The following is a 23,748-nucleotide window of genomic DNA, read 5'->3' as shown; positions in this document are numbered from 1 at the left end:
TCAAAGCTCACTGGTGGAGCGTGTAGTTCCTGCCCACAGGGAACAGGCATGCAGGATGGAGCACGGTGGCTGTCCATGATCCTGGCTGCTGAACATCACCTGAAATTGTGTTAGCACCGACTGGAGGTGGGCATTGAGCACTCAGAAGCGTGAACTGACAGCTACTGGAGCTGAGCCCTCCTGCTCCTGCCCTGGTCATTCGTGGTGCTGCTGCCTTTGAAAGAGCTGAGGTCTTCAGTGTGCGATTTGGCTGCCGGCTGCTCAGGGAGCTTCCCAAACATCCTCTTTGCATCGGGCACTGGGGTCAGGCCAGGTTTGTGAAGAGGGGCCTTGGCAAGCTGGGATGTGGCACCCGCCCTCCCTCTGTGAGGGAGCAGCAGAGGGGGAGCTCCTCCAAGGAGCTCGGCTGGCCCCTGTTCTCCATTTATCCAGTCCCCATCAGTCCCTGAGCTCCCCTCTGCTCGAGGATGGGATCAGCAGAAGGGAGCATCTGCTTCCAGGAGGGGCTCCATGTCTGGCAGTGAGGCATTTTAGAAGCTGAAATGCTTATGATGGTTTATGATGGACCATCACCTCCAAAAACTTATTTATTTTATTCTTCCTTTTTTCCCCCCTCTTTTATCTTTTTTTTTTCTTTCTTTTTTCCCAGAGGACTTTATAGTGCAGGAATAGAGGAATTACACTTTGGAAAAGAATCCCTGGCACTGAGTAGGCTGGGGACAGTGGAGTGTGTGCTGTACGTGTAGATCAGCTCTCCCATACAAATAAATGTGTGAAGGTTGCCAGAAAGGGACAGAGAAGTGAACCCTCAGCCCATAGAGATGACACTGTACATTTAATTGCTAATGGACTCTTCAAAGAGCACCTCAGCTGCTATTATTAGAACAAGCAAATGTGTGGTGTTACCTATAGGGAGCAAAAAGGGAGTCTTTCGTGATCTTCTTGACCTTTACTTTCTTGTGTTAATTTGTTTAATACCGGAGAGATTTTCCTGCTGTAAAAACTTGCTTCAGCAGAGACCTTCTCCAGGATCTCTGAAAAAGACGTGCTAATTGAGAACCTCAGGGATCTACTGTGTGCTGCTTGCCCCTCTCTTTCCCTCCTGGATCAGAATTTTACCAGCTGGTGAAATTCCATAATAGCAATCAGGCTTTATTGCATTAAAATTGTTAAGAAAATAATGTCTGTGCCTGTGGGGCTCAGTGTGGGGGAGGAAACGTCGGGAAAATGTAAGATAAACAAACAGTTCTGGGTACTTCTGAAACATTGCAATTGCTCTTTGTAATCTCTGTTTTTTCAACACCTACTAAAAATGACTTACTGCTTGTGCTATTTGTAGGTCCCGGGGTAATTTGCAAAGAGCACAGTGGTGTTCTTCCTGCTGGCTTTGGGAGGGTGCAAGGTGCAAGTCAGGTGTGCTGAAGAACCCGGGGCTAAGGCGGGGCAGGTTCCAGGGCTGGTGTCTGACCTGCCAGACCAGGGCTGGCTGGGGATGGGGGCTGTGGCTCAGAGCTGCACATCTGATTGCATGAGGCAGCGTGCCTTCAATCACTACAACGTGCTGTAGACCAAGGATAAATCCTTTGGGACACTTCTGGAAGCAATACCTCGGGAAAGTTTCAGGCATAATAAAGCTGACACAGAAAAGGCTTTTTGAAAAGTGCCAGGTGTTTCACTGGCATTGCTTGTTAATCTGGAAGGCTTGTTGAAAGTTCAGCTAGAAGAGCATCCAGGTGTCTGCTCTGTGTGTGTACCTGGAGTTTCAAACACAGCAGGCAGTGCTGTCCTTTTCCCTGCTGGGAAATGAGTTAATGAGATTTGAGCAGGTGGGGTTGTTGGAATTTCTTCAGCTTCCATATGCTAGGAGATTTCAGAGTTATGTAAGTTGGTATTTCGGGAAAAAGGTGGATGGTCAAACCTGCATTTCTAATATGTGTTTCTGCAAATCTTGAAAAGCTGCAGCTTCTGCCTGACTCTTTTCCTGTTGAAATGGAAAAGACAATTTGTGTCATCAGCACGGAACATCACTGGTTCAAAAGCAGGTTCGAGCCTCCTTGGCTCCAGCAGGGGAGTGTCCAGAGGCTGTGGGGGTGGACTTGAAGCTGAGCTGTGGCAAGTGGTGCCACTGGGCCAGTGTCCCAGCAAACATGCTCACCAGTAGGCCAGGGAGTTCTGGTGATAGTGCCAGTGCCTTGGGATTCCTGGGTGGGATGGCAGTTGTGTCTAAACATGAGATATATCCCTGAATGAAATACTCCATTCCTTGTGCCAACGAATTCAGCCTTAAAAGCTTCACTTGCTAGCAGCAGCTCAATGATCAAGCTGCCTGTGGAGCTTCCAGATGAGCTCTGGAGTAGAGCTCTAAGTCAGGACTTGCTTTGCAGCTCTGTTATTTGTGTCGTGCAGGATGGGAATTGTCAAAACTGCAGTGTGGCTGTTTATCAAAAGACAGAGTAAAATCTTAGCTTTTATTTTTTCAATTAAGATTTTTTATTTGTGCCTCAGGGACAAGAAATAGAGCTTGTCTTTGCTATTCTTAGTATTCGTTGGGCAGGAAGGGGAGGGAGAGGGTAAACAGTAAGAGCAAGGAGTTGCAGTAATGAGAATGATGTCTTATTTTAGTAGATACTTAACCAAGACATGTGGTTCCAGGAAGCAGGAAGAGATTATTTTGCCCATTTATTCCTGCTCTCATATATCTTTGATTATCACCAAGACTTAACCCTAAATAATTTAATGCCTGCCAATTCTTTTTTCATCTTACAAATTTTTGTCCAGCCTCAAAGACAGGGTAAACTTTTGGGCTTATCTGGTTTGCTTTTGTTCAGTCTGTAATATTAATCAGAGGACTAACTCTTGGTGAGTAATATATTACCATCTCTCAAAAGATGCCTAATTTTGTTTTAAAACGTTGAGGGTATTTATTGCTTCAAGTACATTTTGTTAGTGACTTAGGGTAAAATTGACTGCATTTTATAGCTGGGTGTTGTGTCCTTCTCTCCTGTCAAGTCAGAGGCAGTACATGAGCCCTTCTGGAAGGTACAGGCTACTTTATTGGCTTGCAGGAGCTGGCTTTGTAAAGCAGGTCAGCTTTTTGTTTCACGGCTTTTATTCAGTATCACTCTTGCTTACCAGGGCATCCTGAGAGTGTCTTATTGCTTCTCCTGTGTCTGCTGAACTGCCTTCAGGGTTGATCTGACCTGACTCCCGATTTTCCTTGTGCCAGGGCGGTGAAATCCAGGACTGTGCCTACCTGGACAGCGAGAGCACCTACAGCGAGTCGGAGCTGTTTCCCGATGAGGACGCGATGACGCTGGCGCAGCAGGAGGTTCACCATGAGTCTGACATGGACAGCGCCATCGAGAGCGCCCAGAGCTCCGAGGCCTCGGACGTCTGTCGGAGCGAGGACAAGGACGGGGTGCTTGGGGGCCTCTTCCTGCCCGGTGACAAGTGAGTGGTGCCAGCTCCGCTCCAAGGCGCGTGCCAGGGAGGAAGGAGCCTTTATGTGGTTAATCCCTACTGAGGGAGGCACAGGATGGCTGATGGATTTAGAAACTTAACATCCCTTTACAACATAAGGGGGATGGATGTCCAGGTCCTCTAAGTGGTTTAGATGGTCTCAGTCCTGGCTCCTGCTGGTACATTCTGTGAGCACTCACAGGACTTACATGTTGTGTGTTGAAGTTAAAGCACTGAGTCTCTCCAGAATAGATCACTCCATTAGCTTCCCCCAAAACATAGCTTCTTCTCTGTTGCCATAAGCTTTATATGCTGGAATTAAAACGATACTTTATGCAAAGCAGTTCAGTATGGAGACTATTACTGTAGTCTTTTGTACATCTAGTTATGTAACTGGTGTTGTGGGCTCTGCTGATTTGTTTTGCAACTTCACATACCAAGTTAATTCTTTGTGTTTCTAATTTTCCATAACCTTTATTGTGCACCAGTAAATTGTGTTTAACACTGAGTGTCCAGGCATGTGTGTGCATAACCATAGTTTGCTGTTAACACCAGTAATCCTAACTTGACTCTTCCCAGGTGAGTACCTGGTACCTGGAGTGCTGGTTAAAGATGACTGTGGGAAAGGAACCTAATTTGGCTTCATCCAGCTTTGAACTGAATTAATGCAGTTACCACAGGACATAGCTCAGCTGGGCTTGCTTTGTAAGCCTCTGTGTTGTCTTCCCTATTTTTGGCCTGTCATCTTGATTTGTGCCTCTTGAGCTTTGTTCGTTGCTAAGGCAGCCTTTCTTCTCCTGGGCCTCCTTGGATGCTCCCTGTGCTGCCTTATTCCTGCTTCCTCCTGAATTTCTCAGCTAACCGAGTTCTGGCCTTTTCCCATTTGAGCAGGCAGCCTCAGAGACTTTATCAAGATAATTACAATTTCCATGAGCTCTTTATCAAGCTTGTCTCCTTTGCTTGCCATTCCCAGTTATCCAAAGCCCATCCTTGTGGTGACTGACTTTTTCCCATGCTGTGTTTGAAATGCTTTTCCTCCCAGCTGTGCCAGTCCAGCTCTTGTGAAGGGGGTGGGCAAGGCATTGTGCCTCCTGTACCCTCCTTCTAGGGCAGGCAGGACCACCAAGAGCTACTGTGCTCTGATAGACCTTAATTTATCCTCTGAGACCTCCTCAACTTTGGTAAATCAGTGGGGGGGAAGCATGAGTAGCTTCATGCTTTTGTGTTAAAAGAGGCAATAGAGCTATTTACTTTGGGCAATAGAGAGATTTACTTTGCTGCTTGCTGAAGAAGAAGATGGGTTGTGTATGAGGTGTATCAGCCCTCTGAAATCTTGCTCTGAAGAACAGGGGATTCTTTGAAAATAAACAAAAAAAACCGAAATAAACAAAAAAGCATCAAATACCTGAAAGTTCCCTTCAGGAAGTGTTAGAATGAGGAAAATCAGCCACTTTTAGCAACTCCTTTGCAAATGACTGTGTGATTCCTAGGCCTCTAATCTTGGTGGAAGCATTACAAGGAGCTTCTTCCCAAACTCACTTGATGTAACTGCAGTTGAGATGCAAACAGCAGTAGGATTGTAAGATCTCTCAAAAAGTTACCAGTACACACTATGTCCATGGCACAGCAGCACTTTATGAATAAGTGTTGGTGTGATATGTTGAGTGTCTCACTAATCCCTCAGCAAAGGAGTCTTGTTAGATCTATTTATTGTATAAGTATTCCTGTCTTCATCCTTCAATAGTGTGCCTGGCTTGACTTGCCCTAATTTCTGTTAATATGAATTAGATAAATGAGTTGCAGGTTATAAATGGAGCTCATCAAAACAGGGGAAATAAAAAACCATACATCTGAAATCTTGGCAGGCTTCCTCTGCTACTAATTGCTTTTGGAGGGAAGGGATATGCAAATGATGCTTGCACGATCCACCAAAGGAATACTGGTGCATCTCTTGTTTACAGCTCACAAGTGCAGTAATACTGGAAGAGAACTCTCCCTGTAGAGAGGTTGAAAGGCTCAAGGTAGACTCAGAAGATGTTTAGGAGGAAATACTGTCGATCTGCTGGGTTCTACTGTCCTATGGCTCAGCTGGTGGAGCTGGAGAGACAAGCAGGTGCACTGAAGCACAGGGAGAGGAAAACTTCACCCAGTGTGCTTAAAGTGCCAGCAGATTCCTGTAGTGCTTGGTCTGTACTGCAGAGGCCTTGGATTCTGCTGTAGGGGGAACAGCTGGGCAATGCCAGAGCCTCACAATTGAAACATCTGTTTCAGGTCTTCCAAGTGTGTTTTCTGCAGGGAGAAGTGTGTTTGTAAGAACTTTTTTGTGAATTTACTGGCTTGTCTGTTTGAATGCCTCGCCAAGGTGGGAACTGAGCAAACCTGTGTAAAACACCTGCACGCTGCAGGTGCACTGCACAGGGCAGTCTGGACTCTGCGCAGGTGAGCCCTGTGCACCCTCTGCAGCCTCCTTGCTCTGTTTTATTAGATTTGATGTTCTCTAAACTGCTCTGCCAGCTGCTTTCCTGTGGTGCCTGACTCTACTGATCTGTTTACCTATGTGCCCTCTTTCTCTGAAGTCACAGGGTCCTGCCTCTCCCTACCCATTTAACATCACTTTAGGTACTTTTCTGGTAGTTAGACAGCCTTGTCTTGTGGTTCATTTCTCCTCTGAAAGACAGAATTTGTCCTGATGGAAGGAAGGGTAGGAACCTGGCCTCCGTTAGTCACATCATTAGCTTTAGTGACTTTCTGGTAAGTGGTGAACTGAGGTTTCTTTCTGACCACGCAGCAGAGAGTGGCTGGAATTCCTGGGGTGTGGGAGAGGGTGTATCTGGATTACTGGGAAACTCTCTGATTGTGGAATAAGGTGACAGCCTCTGTCTTTTACATGTTCTTCTCACTATCCCATGCTTTTCAGAGCTGTCTGCATGGTTCCTGCCTTCAGAGCAGAAATCCCCATGTGGTCTTCACATGGAAGTGGTGGCTGAGGACCATCAAAGTGTGCTCTTTATAGCAAAATGGTTTGTGTTGATCCAAACTTGTCACACAGATACCTTATTCGTAGATTCTCATGCTCTTGTCTCTCAAGGCACTCTTGTCAGCTGCACATCAGGTACATTTAGCACTTCAGGGGTTTAGCACAAAGGTGGGTTACAGCTTCAAAGAGGGTGAAGGTGGAAGGTTCCATATGAGGTGAGGTGCTATCAAAGTCGGCCTTCGAGATGTTTTGACCTCTTGTTTCAGGTCAAGTCCTCACAACCCTTCTGCAGCATCTGACCTCTCCACTTATTCCACCGCCTCCCTGATCAGTAATGAAGAACAGTTTGAAGACTATGGGGAAGGAGATGATGTGGATTTTACTCCCAGTAGCCCATGTCCTGATGATGAGACCAGAACCAACGCCTACTCTGACCTTGGCTCATCTGTGTCTTCCAGGTTGCTCCTTATTCATTAACAAACAATTTTTCATTTTTATTCTTCTCTGACCATAGCAGAGTTTACACTGGTTAGATAGACTCACCTTAAAAGCAAAATATTATCAGTTCATTTCCAGCCTTCTAATTGACAGACTGCATTTAATAAGAGCTATAGCAAATATGTTGTTTCTGATTACCTCTGTTGGATTCTGTTGAAATAACTGGGCTATTTTGCTTGTAGAGATTTCTTTCTATTGCAGACAATAATTCCACAATTCAGAGCTAGTATTGGAAGGGATTTGCTGCAAAGGAAACCAACTTAGCATTATGTACTCACCCTAATATAGTGAAGACTTATAAGAGAGCTGTTTCTGTTTAGTGTTCTGATACTACAAATCCTTTGCACTAATCTGTGAGGGGAACTACTGCAACATGTTCAGGGGGTTATTTGAGACAAGCATCCTATTGCCTTGGAATGTCTTGGGAAACATAAGCGAGTAGCTGTTGTCTGTTAGGAGCTACAAATCCACAGCAGTGCACTTGCCTCCTGCACTATCCTCAGTCTCTGCAGCTCTTTTGTGGCCAAGGCAGGTCCAGATTGTACAGTCCTTCCACCAAGCAAGGGAGTGGGTGAGCAGGGCTGGGAAGAGCTGAGCATGAAGATTCTCTAGGATTAGTCTGCTTGGATCAATAGCACACAGAGGTCTTGTCTTCATCACTAACACAGGACAAGCTCACTGCATCCTTCTGTTCTGCATGCGACCCCCACGTGCTCCCCTCTGTTTCCAGCATTTCTGCAATCCAGCCTGGCCACGTCTCTCATGCATGCAGAGCCAGACCCCTCTCCACTGCCCCTTCATGATGATGGCTCATGTCTTTCATCCCCTCTTTCCTCAGGTTTATGCAGCACTTTTCATTCTCATTCCTGGGGCTCAGTGCACATCATACTATGATTGCTCTCTTTTATTTGAGTTTATTTTCTCTTTATCATGCCAAGAGGTACTGTTATCTCCTCTATAGACCTGTGTCCACTTCTCCCTTCCTCCTCATTCCAGGGTTCCTGTCATCCTACCATCTGAGGGGGTTCATGTGATTTCCTACCAGACCATTCTGTTCTTCATCTTCCTGCCTTTCTCTTGGAGAGAAGACTCTTCAGGTTGCATGCCAGGCTCTAGTGGGAAGATGGGCAAGATGAGAGCAAGAAAGACATTGCTGAGTTTGAATATACTCATGTAGCTGCCTTTGCTATGTGCATCACAGTGGACCACATGTACCTTTTGCTGTTCTTCTGGTTACCCAAACTGATTCTTTCCACTGCCATCCAGAAACATCCATATGCTCTGGAAGGCCTCAGCTCAGACAGGTGGATTTGCCCTAAGAGTAGTGCTGGCCATTATCAACTCTGACATAGATGAGCTGTGGTTAGAGATGGTTCTTCAAGTCCCTCATCTGTGATTCTGACACACAGACACACAGTCACAAAGAAAACCTGTTGTGGGCTGGTTACTACAGCCAGTAATATCTCTCCTTTCCTGCAAACAGTGCTGGCCAAACCCCCCGAAAAATGAGACATGTTTATAACAGCGAGTTACTGGATGTTTACTGCTCACAGTGCTGCAAAAAGATAAATCTCCTCAACGATTTGGAAGCCAGGCTGAAAAACTTGAAAGCAAACAGGTAAGCTGCCTATTGCACTGCTTTTGGCAATGCCCCATTGACATGGGACTGGCAGTATCCCATTCCATCTTACACGTGCCGTTCTTACAAAATAGTAAGTAATTTAAACTTGGATATGTAGCCCAAACCAAAATGCTGCTCTTTATCAGCTGTTAAGTATTTTTCTGATTTAAGCTGCAGACTTCATTACTAAACTCAAATATTTTAACCAATGAGCTCTTTGATTGCAGAGTAAGAGTGATATTTCAAGGAATTTTTCCCAGGAAGTGGGATCTGCTGTGCTGCTTAGTACAGATCTACAGTTAGCTACTGCTTTCTCCAGGTGGGAAGGAGGCATCTCCAGATCCTTGGCTAATTCACATAACCTTACATACACCTCTCCTAAAGCTACTGGTCAGCAGAGGTACTTGGCTTCTCTGGGATTTTTTTGTGATGTCAAGGGAACTTGGAATCATGATGAATCCTATGGCAGAAGTTATTTTTGGAGTTCTTTGCAATTTCAGCCTTTTCCTTACGTTTCTCTCTCTGCCACTCTATCACTCCGAAGCTGTGCTGAGCACTTAAAATGTGCTTCTAACAATCACCTACAGTTTTTCAAGGGAATTATTTGGTGGGATTTTAGCTCCCCCTAGAAACTGGATGTGAGTCCTGCCTGTCAGTGTAATCCTTGGGATGCAGTACGCTGCACTGCTGCTTCTCGTGATGCACAGCAGTGGAGAGCTTGGCATGACCAATGTTCCTGCCCTAGAAATGAGTCTGCCAACATCCAGACCACCACCAGCCAGGGCTTTGGGAATTTTCTGGGGGAGGCTGGATATACCTGACCAAGAGCTGTGTCTTAGCACACAGAAACGTGACATCCTCTTACCGAGAGATGCAGCAGGGTATTTTGATCTGGTTCCAGTGCTGTCTGCAGCAAGGGGTCTTCATTTAGATAGCACCAGTCTCTGGCTGCACAAGGGAACTGTAAAAATGGAAAGACCTCAGTTCCTGTGCTGAACTGGGAAGCGTTATGGGGAAGGATAAACTAACTGTTCATAAAATCATCTAAAACTGGAAATCCAGAATAAATGTCCATCACTAACTTGGTGTCCCTTTGTGGTGTTTCTAATGTTAGTTTTGCTCTGATTTACACTGACAAATCTCTGCTACATGTAACAGTATTTGAAAATTGACTTATTAATGATCACAGTAATTTGTGGCTTCACTCATCTTTACGTTCTTAGTAATTGCAGCTTTTGATTCAGTTGTTAAAGAATAATGTTCACAGAATCATCTTTGAGTAGGCTAAAAAAGTTTCTTGTATTGCATTATGCAATCAAAATTGAATCAAATAAGTGTTTAATTCCTATATCATTCCTTCTGTATCCATGTAGCCCTAACAGGAAAATATCAAGCACAGCTTTTGGAAGGTAAGAGTCTTCAAATTTTCCATGAATATTTGTGGAATCAGCCATAACAATTCCATAAGTGGGAGACACAAAAGTAGGAATAATTTTAGAAAAACAAAAATGTACCAGAATAAATTTTTAAGGGAAGGGGCCTGTGTTTGGCTATGAATGTTGCCCCTGCTACTCTTGGAACAGGCCCCTGAACTGGAAAGAGGTCTGTTAAAAATATAGTTTTTCCTTCCTTGTCTTCCAGATGTATTCTTTGTACTGCAATTCCATCAGTCCAGATACTGTTTCTTTAACCCTCATAATGTGGGCCTTACTGCTGTTGCCAAAATGTGAAGGAAAGCAAGAGCACCCCTTTAAAAAGGACATACAGATCTGTCATCTTGTGTTGACTGAGTGACCCTGCCCTGGGCTGGGGAGGGCTGTAAGGTTCAAGGATGTTTTAGATAATCTCCAGTGTTATATATTCTGACACTATTCTGCACTTGGAACTGATTGAGATTTCTTTTTTCTATTTTTTTTAAAGTTCTCGCTCTATGAAATTTTCCAGCTTAACTGTACCAACCAATGTGCAGTGGTGACCTTATTTTAAATTTGTAATAAGGCAAATACAATTCAGTGCATAGTGTGAATAAGACTTAAATATTTTTAAAACTATGTTAATGCTTGTGGCAGATCCTATCAAAAGCAACAAAGAACTCACTCCATAGAACTACTGTCATTGACTGTGCTCAGTAGGAGTTCATTTAGCTACCAGTCTCTTGTTAGACTTGGGCTTAAACAGTTGTAATTGTCACTGAAATGATTGCACAGATTTTACCATCAGATGTTCAAAGTCTGAAGCCAGACTCTTTGTCCTCCCTCCTCATCAAGCAAAATAATGATCCTTCTGATCTTTCAGACAACTCTTCCACAACAGTAACTTCAGCAGCAGCAATGGCAGCACAGAAGACTTGTTCAGAGACAGTATAGACTCCTGTGATAATGATATCACTGAAAAGGTGAGAATCTCTGTGCTCTCTGAGTAATGTACCCAACCAAATCCTGCTGGAGCCCAGCATCAGGGGATCAAGATCTTGCTCGGAATTACCCATGATCTGAAGTAGCTTATTCAAAATGTCCTTGATGTTCCATTACTATTATAACTTTGCTTGGCAGTAAGGCAAGAACTGAGCAAGTGCAGATCTAGGCATTGTGTTAGGACTTCCTTATGGTGTATTTGCAGTGGTCACCTTCAAGGAACATGCAGGGTCTGGGGAACTCTGAATTCTGGAGTTTAATTTAGCTGCTGGCTTTGCAGAGAAATGTGCTTTGTTTTAAAATGGTAGAATAGCTAAATGCCAGTTAGGAACAGTGAATGGGGTGTTTGAAGAGAGATTCAAACTTAGTCTTTTTTGCTTGTTCTTCCAGGTAACATACCTAGAGAAGAAGGTGACAGAACTGGAGAATGATAGCCTGACAAATGGTGACCTGAAGAGCAAACTGAAACAAGAGAACACACAGCTGGTTCACAGGTAACAGAGCACTGAGCTAAGTCTCCTCACCAGCACATCTGTGGGGAAGGAATATTTCTATCTCTAGAGTATGACCAAGTCTTATTCCTTTATGCTGACAGATGAAGTAAGGCTTCATCTGAGAAGTCCAGGTGGAATAGGTCTGCCTCGCTGAATTTTCAGCAAGAAGAGGCCTCTAGACAAGTGTTTTTGACAGAGATGTTACTGACTTGTAAGAGAAAACTCTTCTGCTGTAAGAGAGGTTACTTCTGCTGGTTGGGGATTTTTTCCTTACATGTAGCAAGAGCAGAAGGCTGGGTCTTAGTCCCAGCTTCATGAAACTGAAAGAATACCAGGTTACCAATAAACAGAATTAAGTAGTATCAATTAAATATGAGAGATACTGGGAGAGGTTAAATGCCAAAAGAGATGGTGAACTAGAATGAAACAAAGGAGTAGGCAGGAAAGAGAGAGGCAATGAATTTGCTTCTGAAGCTGTTACTGAAATGAGATCTGATTTCCTTAGAGTTCATGAGCTAGAGGAATTATTGAAGGACCAAGAAACATCGGCAGAACAGACTCTGGAAGAAGAGATAAAGAGACATAGAGAAGCTTACAGCAAGTATGAAAAAGAGAAAGGCACCGAAATTGAACTACTAAATACAAGGTAACAAACATCTTGGTGCCACCCTGAACAGGGCAAAAGGTCCTCTTTTCTTCATTTTTACTCTGCTTGTAAATGTAGGCTGTTCACCAGCAGACAGTGCACAGATGGTGGTAGGTTGACAGCTCTGTAGAGCAGCTCTGCAGTCACATGTCTAATGCCCAAAAGCTTGGAGGATGCTTTACATTAATGCTTTAATCCATGTGGCCCATGTAGAACAGCTTAACTGGATATTTGGCACAGATTCAAGGAGGGAATTGTGACCAGTTCTAGCAGACACTTGTGCCTGCATTTGTTTTTTCCAGCTTACATTTTTTCTGCTGCCTGTGGTTAGGAGCATGAGAATCTGAGGTTCTGTAGCATTTTGGGCCCAAAAAATGAACAAGCATGTTAGAGAGTGCTATGATTAGAAAGATTTTCCCTATTTGGTCTTTCTATCAAGTGCAAGTGAGATGGCTTTTTAGAGCATGCTATTTTGCATGTCTGTGTTCTTGAAGAGGTATTTGCTGTAAGATTTTTGTTATTAACACAGGGTTCAGCAACTGGAAGAAGAAAATGGTGATCTGAAAAGCACTGTCACACGGCTGAAATCCCAAACAGAGAGATTGGATGAGGTAACAAAACTCCTGAGTCCTTGAGCAATTTAACAGCAGTTTATGTAAGAGCAAGCTCTTACAGTGCTTGGCCCAGCTTCTTAAATTTTCCTTCCCTAAACAAGATAATTAATGGAATTGGAATGTTGGTCACCTCTTTAGGGGCAGGAACATCCTGAGACTCCAGGCAGTTTATGGCCAGCAGTCTGTAGGTTCCTGTTGTGAAGCTGAGCTGTGCCCTGCTCTTGCCAGCCTGTTCTGAAGTTCTGTTCGTTCCAGGAGAGGCAGCGCATGTCAGACAGGCTGGAGGACACGAGTCTGCGACTGAAGGATGAGATGGATTTGTACAAGAGGATGATGGACAAGCTGCGGCAGAACAGGCTGGAATTCAACAAGGAGAGGGAAGCCACACAGGAGGTAAGTGTGAAGAGGATGTAAGGCCAGGCAGTCTCATCACCTGCATGGAAACCCCAGGGAGAAGGAATGGGCAGACAGGATGAGCACTGAGAACAACACATCCAGTGAAGCTATTGCTGGATTGTGTTTCTGTGGGAAGGGTACCCACAGAGCAATGAAAGCTGCAAAAATACTTAATAAGTGCCAATCCCTGACCCAAAGAGTTTACAGCTCTTTGAGAACTGTGTGCCCTAATGTTTCACTCTATTTGCAAGGGAAATTATGCTTCTTGTGCATGAATCTTAGCCATCACAAGCATTGCCAGCTCTGGGGTGGTTTAGGGGACCTGTGCTTGCAAAGGAGGAAGAAGAGGCTGTGTTGTAGGACTGTGGCCTCAGCCAAGCTCAGGGAGTGCTTTTGCCTGAGTACGGAGGGGGCTGTTTGCAGAGACAGGGCCTGTTTGCTGCCCACAGCTCATCGAAGACCTGCGGAAGGAACTGGAGCACCTGCAGCTGTACAAGCTGGAATGTGAACGTCCTGGACGTGGGAGAAGCTCTTCCTCCAGCCTGAGTGAATTCAATGCCAAAACCAGAGAGGTGGAAATGGAGCATGAAATAAAACGGTTGAAGCAGGTGAGCAGGGAAGGGCTTCTCATTCCACATCAAATGTACAGGAATACCTTGAAAAATGCAAGCCCAAGCACTCTGCCTTCAGATTTTGTCCCCTCCTTTCTCATACAAGCTCAAGAGCCTTGTTGCATCTGCGCAGGACTTCTTTGCACTGGTGATGCAAATTATGCCCCTGGAAAACTGAGGCAGGGAGGCCTTGTCACTGGAGGCAAGAGTTGCTGTCAGCTGCAGCCTTGCTGTATGTCATCCAAGCTACCTGCCATGTTAAAATATATATTTTTTTTAATGAAACCTTGTAGGAGGAACTTAAAAAACAATGTGTTTTCATCCTTAAATAGGAGAATCAGAAACTTCGTGACCAAAATGATGATCTTAATGGACAGATTCTAAGCCTCAGTCTTTATGAAGCTAAAAACCTCTTTGCAACGCAAACAAAAGCCCAGTCACTGGCTGCTGAAATCGACTCTGCATCGAGAGATGAGGTAATGTGCTTTTCTAATCAGGTACTACATCCAAGAATATGCAAGTTTCAATGTAATTAACTGTCAAGGTTGAGGCATCTGAAGTTGACAAATGAACAACAGAAAATTCTGCTTTGCTAGGATGTCAAGAGTGTTAGGAAGTTACCTTAAATGTAACATTGTTTTGCTATCCTTATATTATAACTCTCCCATTTTTCTCAAAAAAAATGGAATTATTACAATCTCAGTGAACTGTTTTGCAGTTCTGACATCCTGTATCTTGCAGAGTAATGTGAGAGTATGACATTAATTTCATACAAAAATTATCATTGATAGTTACTTCAATTTTTACACAGTGTTCTAGATTTTGTTCTATCTTACTTCAGTAACAAGCTCTCACTTATATATTTGAGCTATATATTCCCTGTACCAGAGCTGAATTCTTGGAGAAACTAACTTGTGTGCAATAGTAATTTGGTAATGCTTAGAAAGATACTCTGGGAAACCCATTTGTATGTGGGCTGAGTCCAGCTGGTGTAGCTTCCTCTGAGCTCCAGGACAGATTGTGGGATCAGGCCAATGGATACATGAGAGCTCCCAGGCAACAAGACAGGTTAGTGGTGAAGGAGATCAAAGGAATTGTTTGTCCTTGATGCTCTATCTCTTCTAGACAGAACTTCCCATTTCTTCAAGAAAAGCTGTGAGACACAAAAGTCCTTTTTACCCAGTCTGTACTGGACTGACCTGTCAGCCTTAGCTCCTGGGCAGGCCCTTGAAGTGAAGGCCCTTGAATTATATACTTGAGAACTTAATTTCTTGCTGAACCAGAGCACTGTGAAGAAAGGCTGTTTATTTGTTGATCTCTAATTAGGTAAAGGCAAACTGGCTTTTGCTATTGTCAAGAAAAATCTGACTTTGTCTCTCTCAATCTCATGGCTCTGGCTCATGTGAGACATATCCAGCACATCCCCTTTAAAGAAGGAAAGCTGTGGCCCAGACTGAGCAAAACCTCACAGACCTGCACAAACTGTTCCCATTGTGCCATTTTCCCTGTATGATCAGAGCAAAGGTAACAATCTGCACATTCAGGGTGGGACTTTTGTGCAGTCTTATGAAAATGGACAGGCAAATAACATGAGCTTCAGGAGGATCTGGGGCTCTGACATGCCTTAGCAGCTTTGTCAGTTTATCATTAAACGTTCAGAGATAAAAAGTAAAGTAGTCTTCATCTTTAGAGAGATTGAGGGTCCTTCTACAAGCCCAAAAATCTGGTGAAACACATGTATTTAATACAGAACATTGACTAGCAATTGGGCTGTTCTCGTGGAGTATGTAGTGGTTCTTTTGAGAGAGAGTATGCACATGATCCAGAGGAAGCACATATTTTTTCCTGGTGCAAAACAGTAGAATGCTTGTTCTGTTCAACAGTCTTTCATGCAAACACCTTTAGATTTCAGTAGTTATAAAAAAAATTTGTTATCATGAAGTGCTTGCTCTGAGATGAAGCAGTTGATCCATGGTATGGATGCAGGACAGATTGGCATGTTAGATGGGGAACTTGTTTCAGATGACCTGCTAGAAGATCCCTGGAGATGACTGTTCACCTCCTTCTTTGATAGCAAAGATCTGTAACACACAGAATTGTTTCTAATACAGATACAGGAGGAGCTGGAGTTAGAAAACCTGTCACAAAAGGAATTGGTGGTCCTGAGCAGGCATTGGTCTCAATTTCAGGCTGTTTCATAAAATACTGAGAATATTTCAGGAGTAACTTGGAAATGTTGTGTTCTAGCTCATGGAAGCCCTCAAAGAACAGGAAGAGATAAATTACAGATTGCGACAGTATATGGACAAGATAATTTTGGCAATCCTGGACCACAATCCATCTATCTTGGAAATAAAGAATTGAAGAGAATACGAGAAGGAAAAGCAGCAACTGTCTGATATTTCTGCACATGCCACTGGATTTAAGCAGCACTCTGCTTTCACTGTAAATGAATCTATAAATTATATAATACACACTAGGTGTGAGTGTGGGTGCGCGGGTGTGTTTATATGATGTTTGGTACACTGTTACTTGTCATTGAATTGGCTTGGTTAGACTCTTTCCATGCACTTTCAATACCTGTGATGAGATGGATATACTGTATATTAATGTAACAATATAACTGGATCATGCTGTTTTAGATACTGGACAAAATGACTCTACCTCTAGTTGTAAAGGTAAAAATAGACAATGGAAACATATGGATGTGGCTCCATATTTAGGAGCAAGAATTTTTTCTTCGTTCTTCCAGGAATTTGGGTACCACAAACTAATTGACATACCCAGGTTCAGTTCCTGACTGGTGCTGACTCTGTAATTTCCTATTTGATTTAGTTTTAGTACTTAAGCCACACATCAGATTTAAAAAAAAAAAAATCCACTACAAAAATCCCACAAAATTTGGGGAAAGACACAAAGTACATGGTAAGAAAAAGGAAGATACTGCTGAATTTTTGCTATTTATGAAAAATCACCATCCATTTGTTTGCCACTGTCTACACAAAGTGTTTTTCATGTAAGATCACTTTGTAGCCTGCTTTTGGATGCTCTGAGCATCCTCTCTAGTGTGTGTGCATGTGTGTTTTTTATGGCAGGGTCCCTGTAGCATTGAGGCAAAGAGCTTTTCAAATATATTCCCCTATTTTCAGGGGTATGTTGTGGGCCATTAAGATGAATTCTGGGATTCTACCCCTTCCCCTCACCCTGATTTTAAAGATTTCACTGAAGGAACACATTCCACTTCTTACCAAAAAAAAAAAAAAAAAAAAAAAAAGAAACAGAACAACAACAACAAAATATTTGCATGAAATATCTTGCCTCAGGGGAGGAGGAGGACCAGCCCTCGCCATGATGTGCTGAGTTGGTTTCCCACCCCAGACAGCTGCACTCCTTTGAAATGGCATTTTCTGGGCAGGCTGTGCAGAGGAGCGGCTGGTTCCTGGCACAGCAGTGGAGGACAGTCTGATACAGAGTGGCTTCTACCTATAGGACAGGAAAAAGAAAAACAGCTTCATCTTGCAGGAGTTGCCAGTGCAGACTGAGCACACACGTGCATATCTAAAGCTCTGAGTAGGGAGCACATCCCGATTTAGATGAGCAGTTGTGCAGGTGCTTAACTTTAAGTGTGTGCTGCATCTACTCATGGACGTCAGTGGGACAGAACAAAAAGCTTTAAAGTTGAGCGTATGCTTAAATGCTGCCTTAAATAGGGATGACTTCAACATGTGCCTGTGTTTTCCAGAGCTGGATCTATACTGTGGGGCTAGGACGTTTTTAATTAATAATGTAGCTTATATAAGGAGCTTATGGAATTGTTTGGGTAGTTGAATGCTAAAAACAAATTTTATTCCGTGCACTTTTTTTTAAAGTAAGAGTTTCACACTTTTGATTCACATCAACTGGCACAGAAAAATCAGCTGGAGTATCTGGCTTTCCCCAGTGCATAGAGATGTTTCCTCTATTGAATACACTCCCCAGAAGAATGTTACAGTAGCAATGACTGTGCTTTTCTGTGTATTTCTTGCTGTTGGCAGTGTCTTGCCCCTAGTATTCTCTTGATGTATCTTGGTGTGTATGTGATGCATTTTTCCTGAATTTGGATACATAAAACTGTATTCAATTAGGGATGTAAATATATTTTTTTCTGCAATCTCTGTGCTCTTGCCTTCAGTGATATGTTACTGGAGTGATGGGAAGCAGGGGACATACTGAAATCAGGCTTTCTTGAAGGCAAGAAAATAATAACAGATGGTTTCTATGTATCTGCATAGGCAGGTGTAAAGTAAGTGGAAAGAGAGAGGAACCAGAGGAATGACTGAGGGACACAACACCCCAGTGCACAGAGGTCTGCAGTGCTCTGGGAGAAATGGGACAGTCTGGTTCAAACAGTCCTGTCACTGGGCTGGGTTCCTGAGGCTCTGCGGTAATCTGGAGGAAAGGATTTAAAGACCACTCTTCTGCCACCTGGGAACGGTGTAAGATGTAACACTGCAGCAGCTTCTGTTTGTTTAGAAGTAGGTGGAATGCCATGGAAACCCCACACATCCACCTTTCCCACCTGCTGCTTCTCTGGATGTGTCACCCAGAAGGTGGGAGAGAAACAATTCAGCCAGCTCGGTGCTTCCTGCCTGCAGGACTCCTCACTTGCACTTTAGTGATGGCATTTCCCTCTGCCTGGTGCTGTCTGTGGGTAGTGCCAGAGACTTCACTCTTTGTAGCCATAGAGAACTCTTCCACACTGTCAGGGGACTGTTGCAAACCTGCTGTGACCAGCAGGGCTGGGTGACCCAGCAGCCCTGCTTCTGGGGCTGACTGTGTTGCATTGCTGTGCTGCTCTCATGCAGTGGATTTCAAGAAGAGTGAAGCTGTTGCAGCTTAGGCTGGTGATTGAATGTTTTCCCCTAGTTATTTTTAAGTAAACTGGACTTGGCTTCAAAATTTCAACGATCTAAAGCCCATTCCCATTAGGGTGGAACATCAGCAAATGTTGAGGACTGGTTCACTGAAAGCAAAGCCCATGGACTAGAACAGAAGACATTACTATACTGATAGTCAAGTTTTTGTGCAGATAATTATATGTAGGAGGTGAACAGTCACTAGTAGTGACAAGTAGTCACTGAATCTGGCTGATATCCCAAAAGGGCTATTCTAGCAAAGGATACCCAGCAGTGGAAATTTCTTAAAACTTGCAGGACTTCTTGTTCAGCTCTGTACCCAGCTGTGTAAGTATTTAGAAGCTCTTCCTTGTTCCAGTGTTTGCATTTGAAGAGATGTCTCACCACCATGTTGGTGGTGTTTGTAGCTGTGTTTTATTGTGTAAAAGAGGTATCCTTCTGCTCCTGTGGGGCCCTCGGTGTGGTACTGCCATCTGTTACTGTGGAAATTATATCCAGATACTTACTATGTTTGAAAAATAATGTGAGTTGGAGGTGGGAGAGGCATTTCACTGGCAGATATATTTTCCTCTAAGGTATCCACCTTTAAAAATACTAATTAGCAATTGCATTCTTTGACTAACTACAGATATTAGACCAACTTGTCTTGCAACTCAAGCCCTGGAGAACCCTTTTATCCCAGAAAATAAGTCATTGTGGTTTATGACACGCAGGTAATTTGGTAATAAAGGATCACTTGATGGCTCACTGGGGCAGGGAGAAGAGTAATCTGATACCATTGTTGCAGAGACTGCATATTTTGATCAAGTGTCTGACAGACACTGGCAGAACAGACAGGGGATGTTGCAAATAGGGAGACACTAATTTTGCTGTCTATTCACTGATAAATTTCTTACTTCTTTGCTGTGGACATCCTGTGTTCTTAGGCTGGCCAGGAAAGTACAGCCTGCCTTGTTGGTGGAACAAGGGTCTCCCTTCCCTGGGTAAATCACTTCAGACACAGAAATGTGATATCATCTCCTTCTAGCAATATACAGATGCAGTAAGTAAACATTCCTGTGTCAAACCCATGGTTCTGTTTAACCCTTGGGGATGCAAACACAATCCCAGGTACTACATTGTGATCTGTTCCTTGGTTCATTTGACCTTTGATTCTGAAAAGTTAAATTATATTCTAGTTAAACCTGTTGCAAACCACAACAGGTATTTCTGGACAGTAAAAAAAAAAAGGGAAAGACTGGCTTTTGACTAGAAGCTGCCCTTGGTCAGGCTAATCCCACACAAAGTACTGCAGAAAAATTACCTCTTTCAAAACTTGCACTTAAAGAGTACCTGAAACTAGTTGTCTCTCAAGATTTTTCTGGTATTGGCTGCTTCCTTCCAGACTTCAGTCTTCAGCTGCTGCCTAGTTCTGAATGATGCTTTTTCAAAACTGCTTTGACATCAAAAGATTTTTCATCTTTTTGAATAGCTTCTATTTAAGACAAGCTGTTAAAGAATTTTTCTTGAAGTGCAACACTAATGAACTATTTTTAAGGAATTTTAAATATGCAAATATGTAGGAAGTTTCAAAGAAACCCAGCATCCAATGAACTTTTGTTGCCAACTTTCCTTTCACGGTCTTTGGGAAAAATTCAGATATTTCTCAGCCAGCTCTGTAGGGAGTTGAACACAGCATTATTAATTCTCAAAGATGTGTATCAACAAATATTTTGCTGTCTGAGTGCAGCAATGCTCCATTTACTTTGATAGAACTGTATTGCTCTCCAGAGAGGATCTCGACCAACAGTATTTAGGCTCCCTAATCTGGTTTGTAAATGAGGGTTTGGAAGCTGATAGATAAACAGACACTGTGGGCTGCTGCATGAGGATTGCTCAGTGGTCTGTGCATCATAATGCCTGTGACATGTGATGAGTCTAAGAAGTAGAATTCACAAATAAAAGAATGCTTTTCTTACATTCTTTAATGCCAGTGAATATGCAGTGGTTTTCTCTTAAAACAAATACTGTATGGTGTGGTCTGAGGGATTTTTTTCCAAGGAAGGAAGGAAGTAGCAGCTGATCAAACACTTGCCAAATCAGTGGCTTGGCTTATACTGATTTAAGTGAAAACTTGACTCAGACTTTAACTGAGCAGCTCCTGGTGTAAGCAGCAATGCTGGTATTCTTGTCAAGTCATTTGTTACTCAAGATACATTGTCAAGAAATCATGACTGTTTGGTTTTAAAGGATATAGTTCCACAGTTCTGACATTTTGTTCTTTTGCATCTCAGTATTTTTGAATTCAAAAATCCTAGGAGCAGTTTGCTGTTAAATTATGCATGGGTTTGTAGTTAATGAAACTCTGATGTAGCTTTAGAGTTTGATGAAGATTGCAGTCAGTGCTGGGTCTGAATCCTGTCATTCTGCATAATGTACTGGGAGTCACTCCGATGTGCAAGAGAGTTGTTTCTTTCTGAGACTCTTCCTCAGTGCTCTGTTGACATTTACACTCTTGGTCTTGTCCCCAGCCACTGTCAGGTGTCTGTGTGCCTTGGGGCAGCACTTGGAGCAGATGGGAGGGACAAATTCAATATTCTTGGCTTCAGTGTGATTTCAGCTACCAAGGAAAGAATTTTAGTCCTGTCTCTATACCAGGCCAGTCCTGTCCTTGCCTTTTTTGTGGTTGTGAAAACTGGCTGTGTCCCATGTACGTGACAAAATGTAGCTGGTTCTCATGGTATACAAGCAGGTGAGGTGAGTAAAGCTGAAGGTGATCCAGGTGAGGGATCCCTGGGATGTGCCTCAGCTGTGTCCAGGTGTCCCACTGCACACTCTGCTGACACACTCCGGAGGCTCAGCGAGGCCAGCCCAGGGCAGAGGTGACAGCAGCAGCCCCTGAGGATCGCAGGCAAAACCTGCGGGCAGAGCCACCCTACCACAGCCTGCCACAGCGTGGAGCCAGCTGACAGGGCTCCTGCTGTCCTCTGCACCCTGCTGCCTTCAGCTGGGGCTTTTGTTCAACTGCAAAAGTAGTACCTGGTCAAACATACTGTCAGAGAGATTAGTTTTTACTTCGACTTTAAACCTAATGAAAACATTAACAAACGTGGGCTTCTGCAGTGTAATTTGGACACGTAGCCCTGGAATGAGGTGCTGTGAGTGGAGCAGCTGGGACACCTGAGCTGTCAGCTTTGCTGTCACTGTTCTGGGCACAGTGATACCCTGGAAACCCCTCAGAGCCGCTGTGCCCCAGTGAGAGGTGGCAGGTGATGTTCTGGGGGACACATCTGTGCAGGGGTGAGGGGGCTGCAGACACTCCCAGCATCCTCCCAGTGATGAACTGACACTCCCCAGCATCAGCTCTGATTTATTTACTACCTTATCCATAGCTAAATTATTCTGGCTTTGGAGAAAGGACATCAGAAGGAGAACCAAGAATTTTGTATCCTGTGAATACTTCAGTACACTACAGGGCAGTAAATGTTGCACTGATATATATTTAAATGCTGAGACATTTTGAGAATTACTGTAAAATCAGTTGTGAGAGCCATTTGTTTTTCTCTGTTGCACAGACTAGTCACTTTTTTTTGCATGGTTACATATTTTAGTACTTGTGCCTTTTACTTCTCTGTTGTGAGGATACATTTTATTTTCACATTTTATCATCTGGTTTTGGACACTTTTTATATACACTTCTTTAATCATCTGGTTTCTTGTAATGTACATGTGTATATATAAAATAGATCAGATTTGTATTCATGTGCCTCTGAGATGTAAAAAATATTCATTTTGTACAGGTTTTTTTAGAAGCACTAGGTCATGGTCTAAATTACATAGAAAATGAAATTTAACATAATTAGCGGTTCTTTGTCTTCTTTTAGGAATGTTGTGCCAGATGGTTGGTCTCTTGTAAGGCAATGTCACACACACTGCAGATTTATTGTTTTAGTATTGTTTTGAGACCAATTCCATCCACTTGTTGGCTTAAGTTAATTCAAAATAATAAAACACTTAATTAAATGTTACAGTCCTGACTTGGTGATTATAGTTTTTATTTCCATTAAAGCAAATTTGCTTCCTTTTATACTTGAAATGGGCACCAGACCAAAACCTCATTTGAACACATTGCCCATTTCAGGTTAACTTCTATTCTGGGATTATTTTTGTGGTATCAGGCAAATGATTTACTTTGACCATTGAAATGGAAAAAGAAATAGCATTACCAATTCATACACTCTCCATCTTAGAGTGCCTAAAATGCTTTAGTTACTCCTTGTCTTCCCTGCCTGGCTTTTGTGGCAGTGTTTTCTAAGGACAGACCCTGGATCTGCATTCCATCTTGCAGATGTGAGAGATTGGGTGTCTTGCTCTTCACATTTTGGCAGATGCTGAATAAACTACTTTTCTTGGGGTTGGTAGCACAGCATTCTGCCACAGCATTTGGGAAGCTGTGTAGATGTATTGTGAGCCTGGACATCTGTAACTGGCAATGAGGGCCCTGGTCCTAGAAGTGTCCTTCCCTCCCTCCAGCCTCTTCTCGAGCTGGTGGTTTCATTTCTGGAGTGTTGATCCTGCTCATCTGACGAGATCCTCAAATTGTTCCCTCTCTCATACCTTGTTGTATATCAATACCCCACTCACCAGCCCTCACACACAGTGAGTAATAAACTGTGGTAAGTCTCAAGGAAAAAATCATCAATATCCCTAAACCTTTCAAAAAACGAAGTTTTTATCGATAAAAGAGTATGTTCCACTTTCACAGAGCAGAAATTTTTGGACTGAATTTGACACCCATTTCACAGAATATAGAGCTGCCTTAGAAACAAGGAGGTGGCTTTATTTTTTATTTCAAAGGCTGCTTGGTATGAAAATGAGCAAAGTTCACTTGTTCCATTATTACTGAAAAAAAAAGCAGCCAGCAAAAGTGGCATATAACTACTTTTAATCTCATTCTGTAATTTATAACATCGGTGAAGTGATGTCAGTACTGTTGCAATGTGCCATTACACTATTTTCTCTGTATTTTCTTGAAATACTTTGTGGGAACAATTAAGCTGTCCTTGCTGATGTGGGTCCTTCAGGTAGCTGTAATGTACAATCAGATATGTAAATAAATTATTTGCTTTCCCTGCATGACTAAA

General features: G+C 43.1%; 1 protein-coding gene across 2 annotated transcripts in view; it reads left to right on the top strand.

Moving 5' to 3' along the window:
• The window catches only part of RAB11FIP4 (RAB11 family interacting protein 4), a 124,391-nt gene extending 100,643 nt beyond the window's left edge, over nucleotides 1-23,748 (top strand). Inside the window, exons 4-15 of one of the 2 annotated variants that reach the window (XM_021537782.4) lie at nucleotides 3,227-3,450; nucleotides 6,703-6,894; nucleotides 8,418-8,552; nucleotides 9,929-9,964; nucleotides 10,851-10,950; nucleotides 11,360-11,463; nucleotides 11,969-12,109; nucleotides 12,639-12,720; nucleotides 12,979-13,116; nucleotides 13,569-13,727; nucleotides 14,063-14,206; nucleotides 15,978-23,748. In XM_021537782.4, the coding sequence (XP_021393457.3) occupies nucleotides 3,227-3,450; nucleotides 6,703-6,894; nucleotides 8,418-8,552; nucleotides 9,929-9,964; nucleotides 10,851-10,950; nucleotides 11,360-11,463; nucleotides 11,969-12,109; nucleotides 12,639-12,720; nucleotides 12,979-13,116; nucleotides 13,569-13,727; nucleotides 14,063-14,206; nucleotides 15,978-16,094 (1,572 nt within the window). In that variant the 3' untranslated portion in view covers nucleotides 16,095-23,748. The remainder of the gene's footprint in view (nucleotides 1-3,226; nucleotides 3,451-6,702; nucleotides 6,895-8,417; nucleotides 8,553-9,928; nucleotides 9,965-10,850; nucleotides 10,951-11,359; nucleotides 11,464-11,968; nucleotides 12,110-12,638; nucleotides 12,721-12,978; nucleotides 13,117-13,568; nucleotides 13,728-14,062; nucleotides 14,207-15,977) is intronic. The other variant, XM_021537790.4, reaches the window with a different exon arrangement.

Source organism: Lonchura striata, chromosome 18 (genome assembly GCF_050655825.1).
Source record: "Lonchura striata isolate lonStrDom1 chromosome 18, ASM5065582v1, whole genome shotgun sequence".
NCBI lineage: Eukaryota > Metazoa > Chordata > Aves > Passeriformes > Estrildidae > Lonchura > Lonchura striata.
This window is presented reverse-complemented; position numbering and strand designations above follow the sequence as displayed.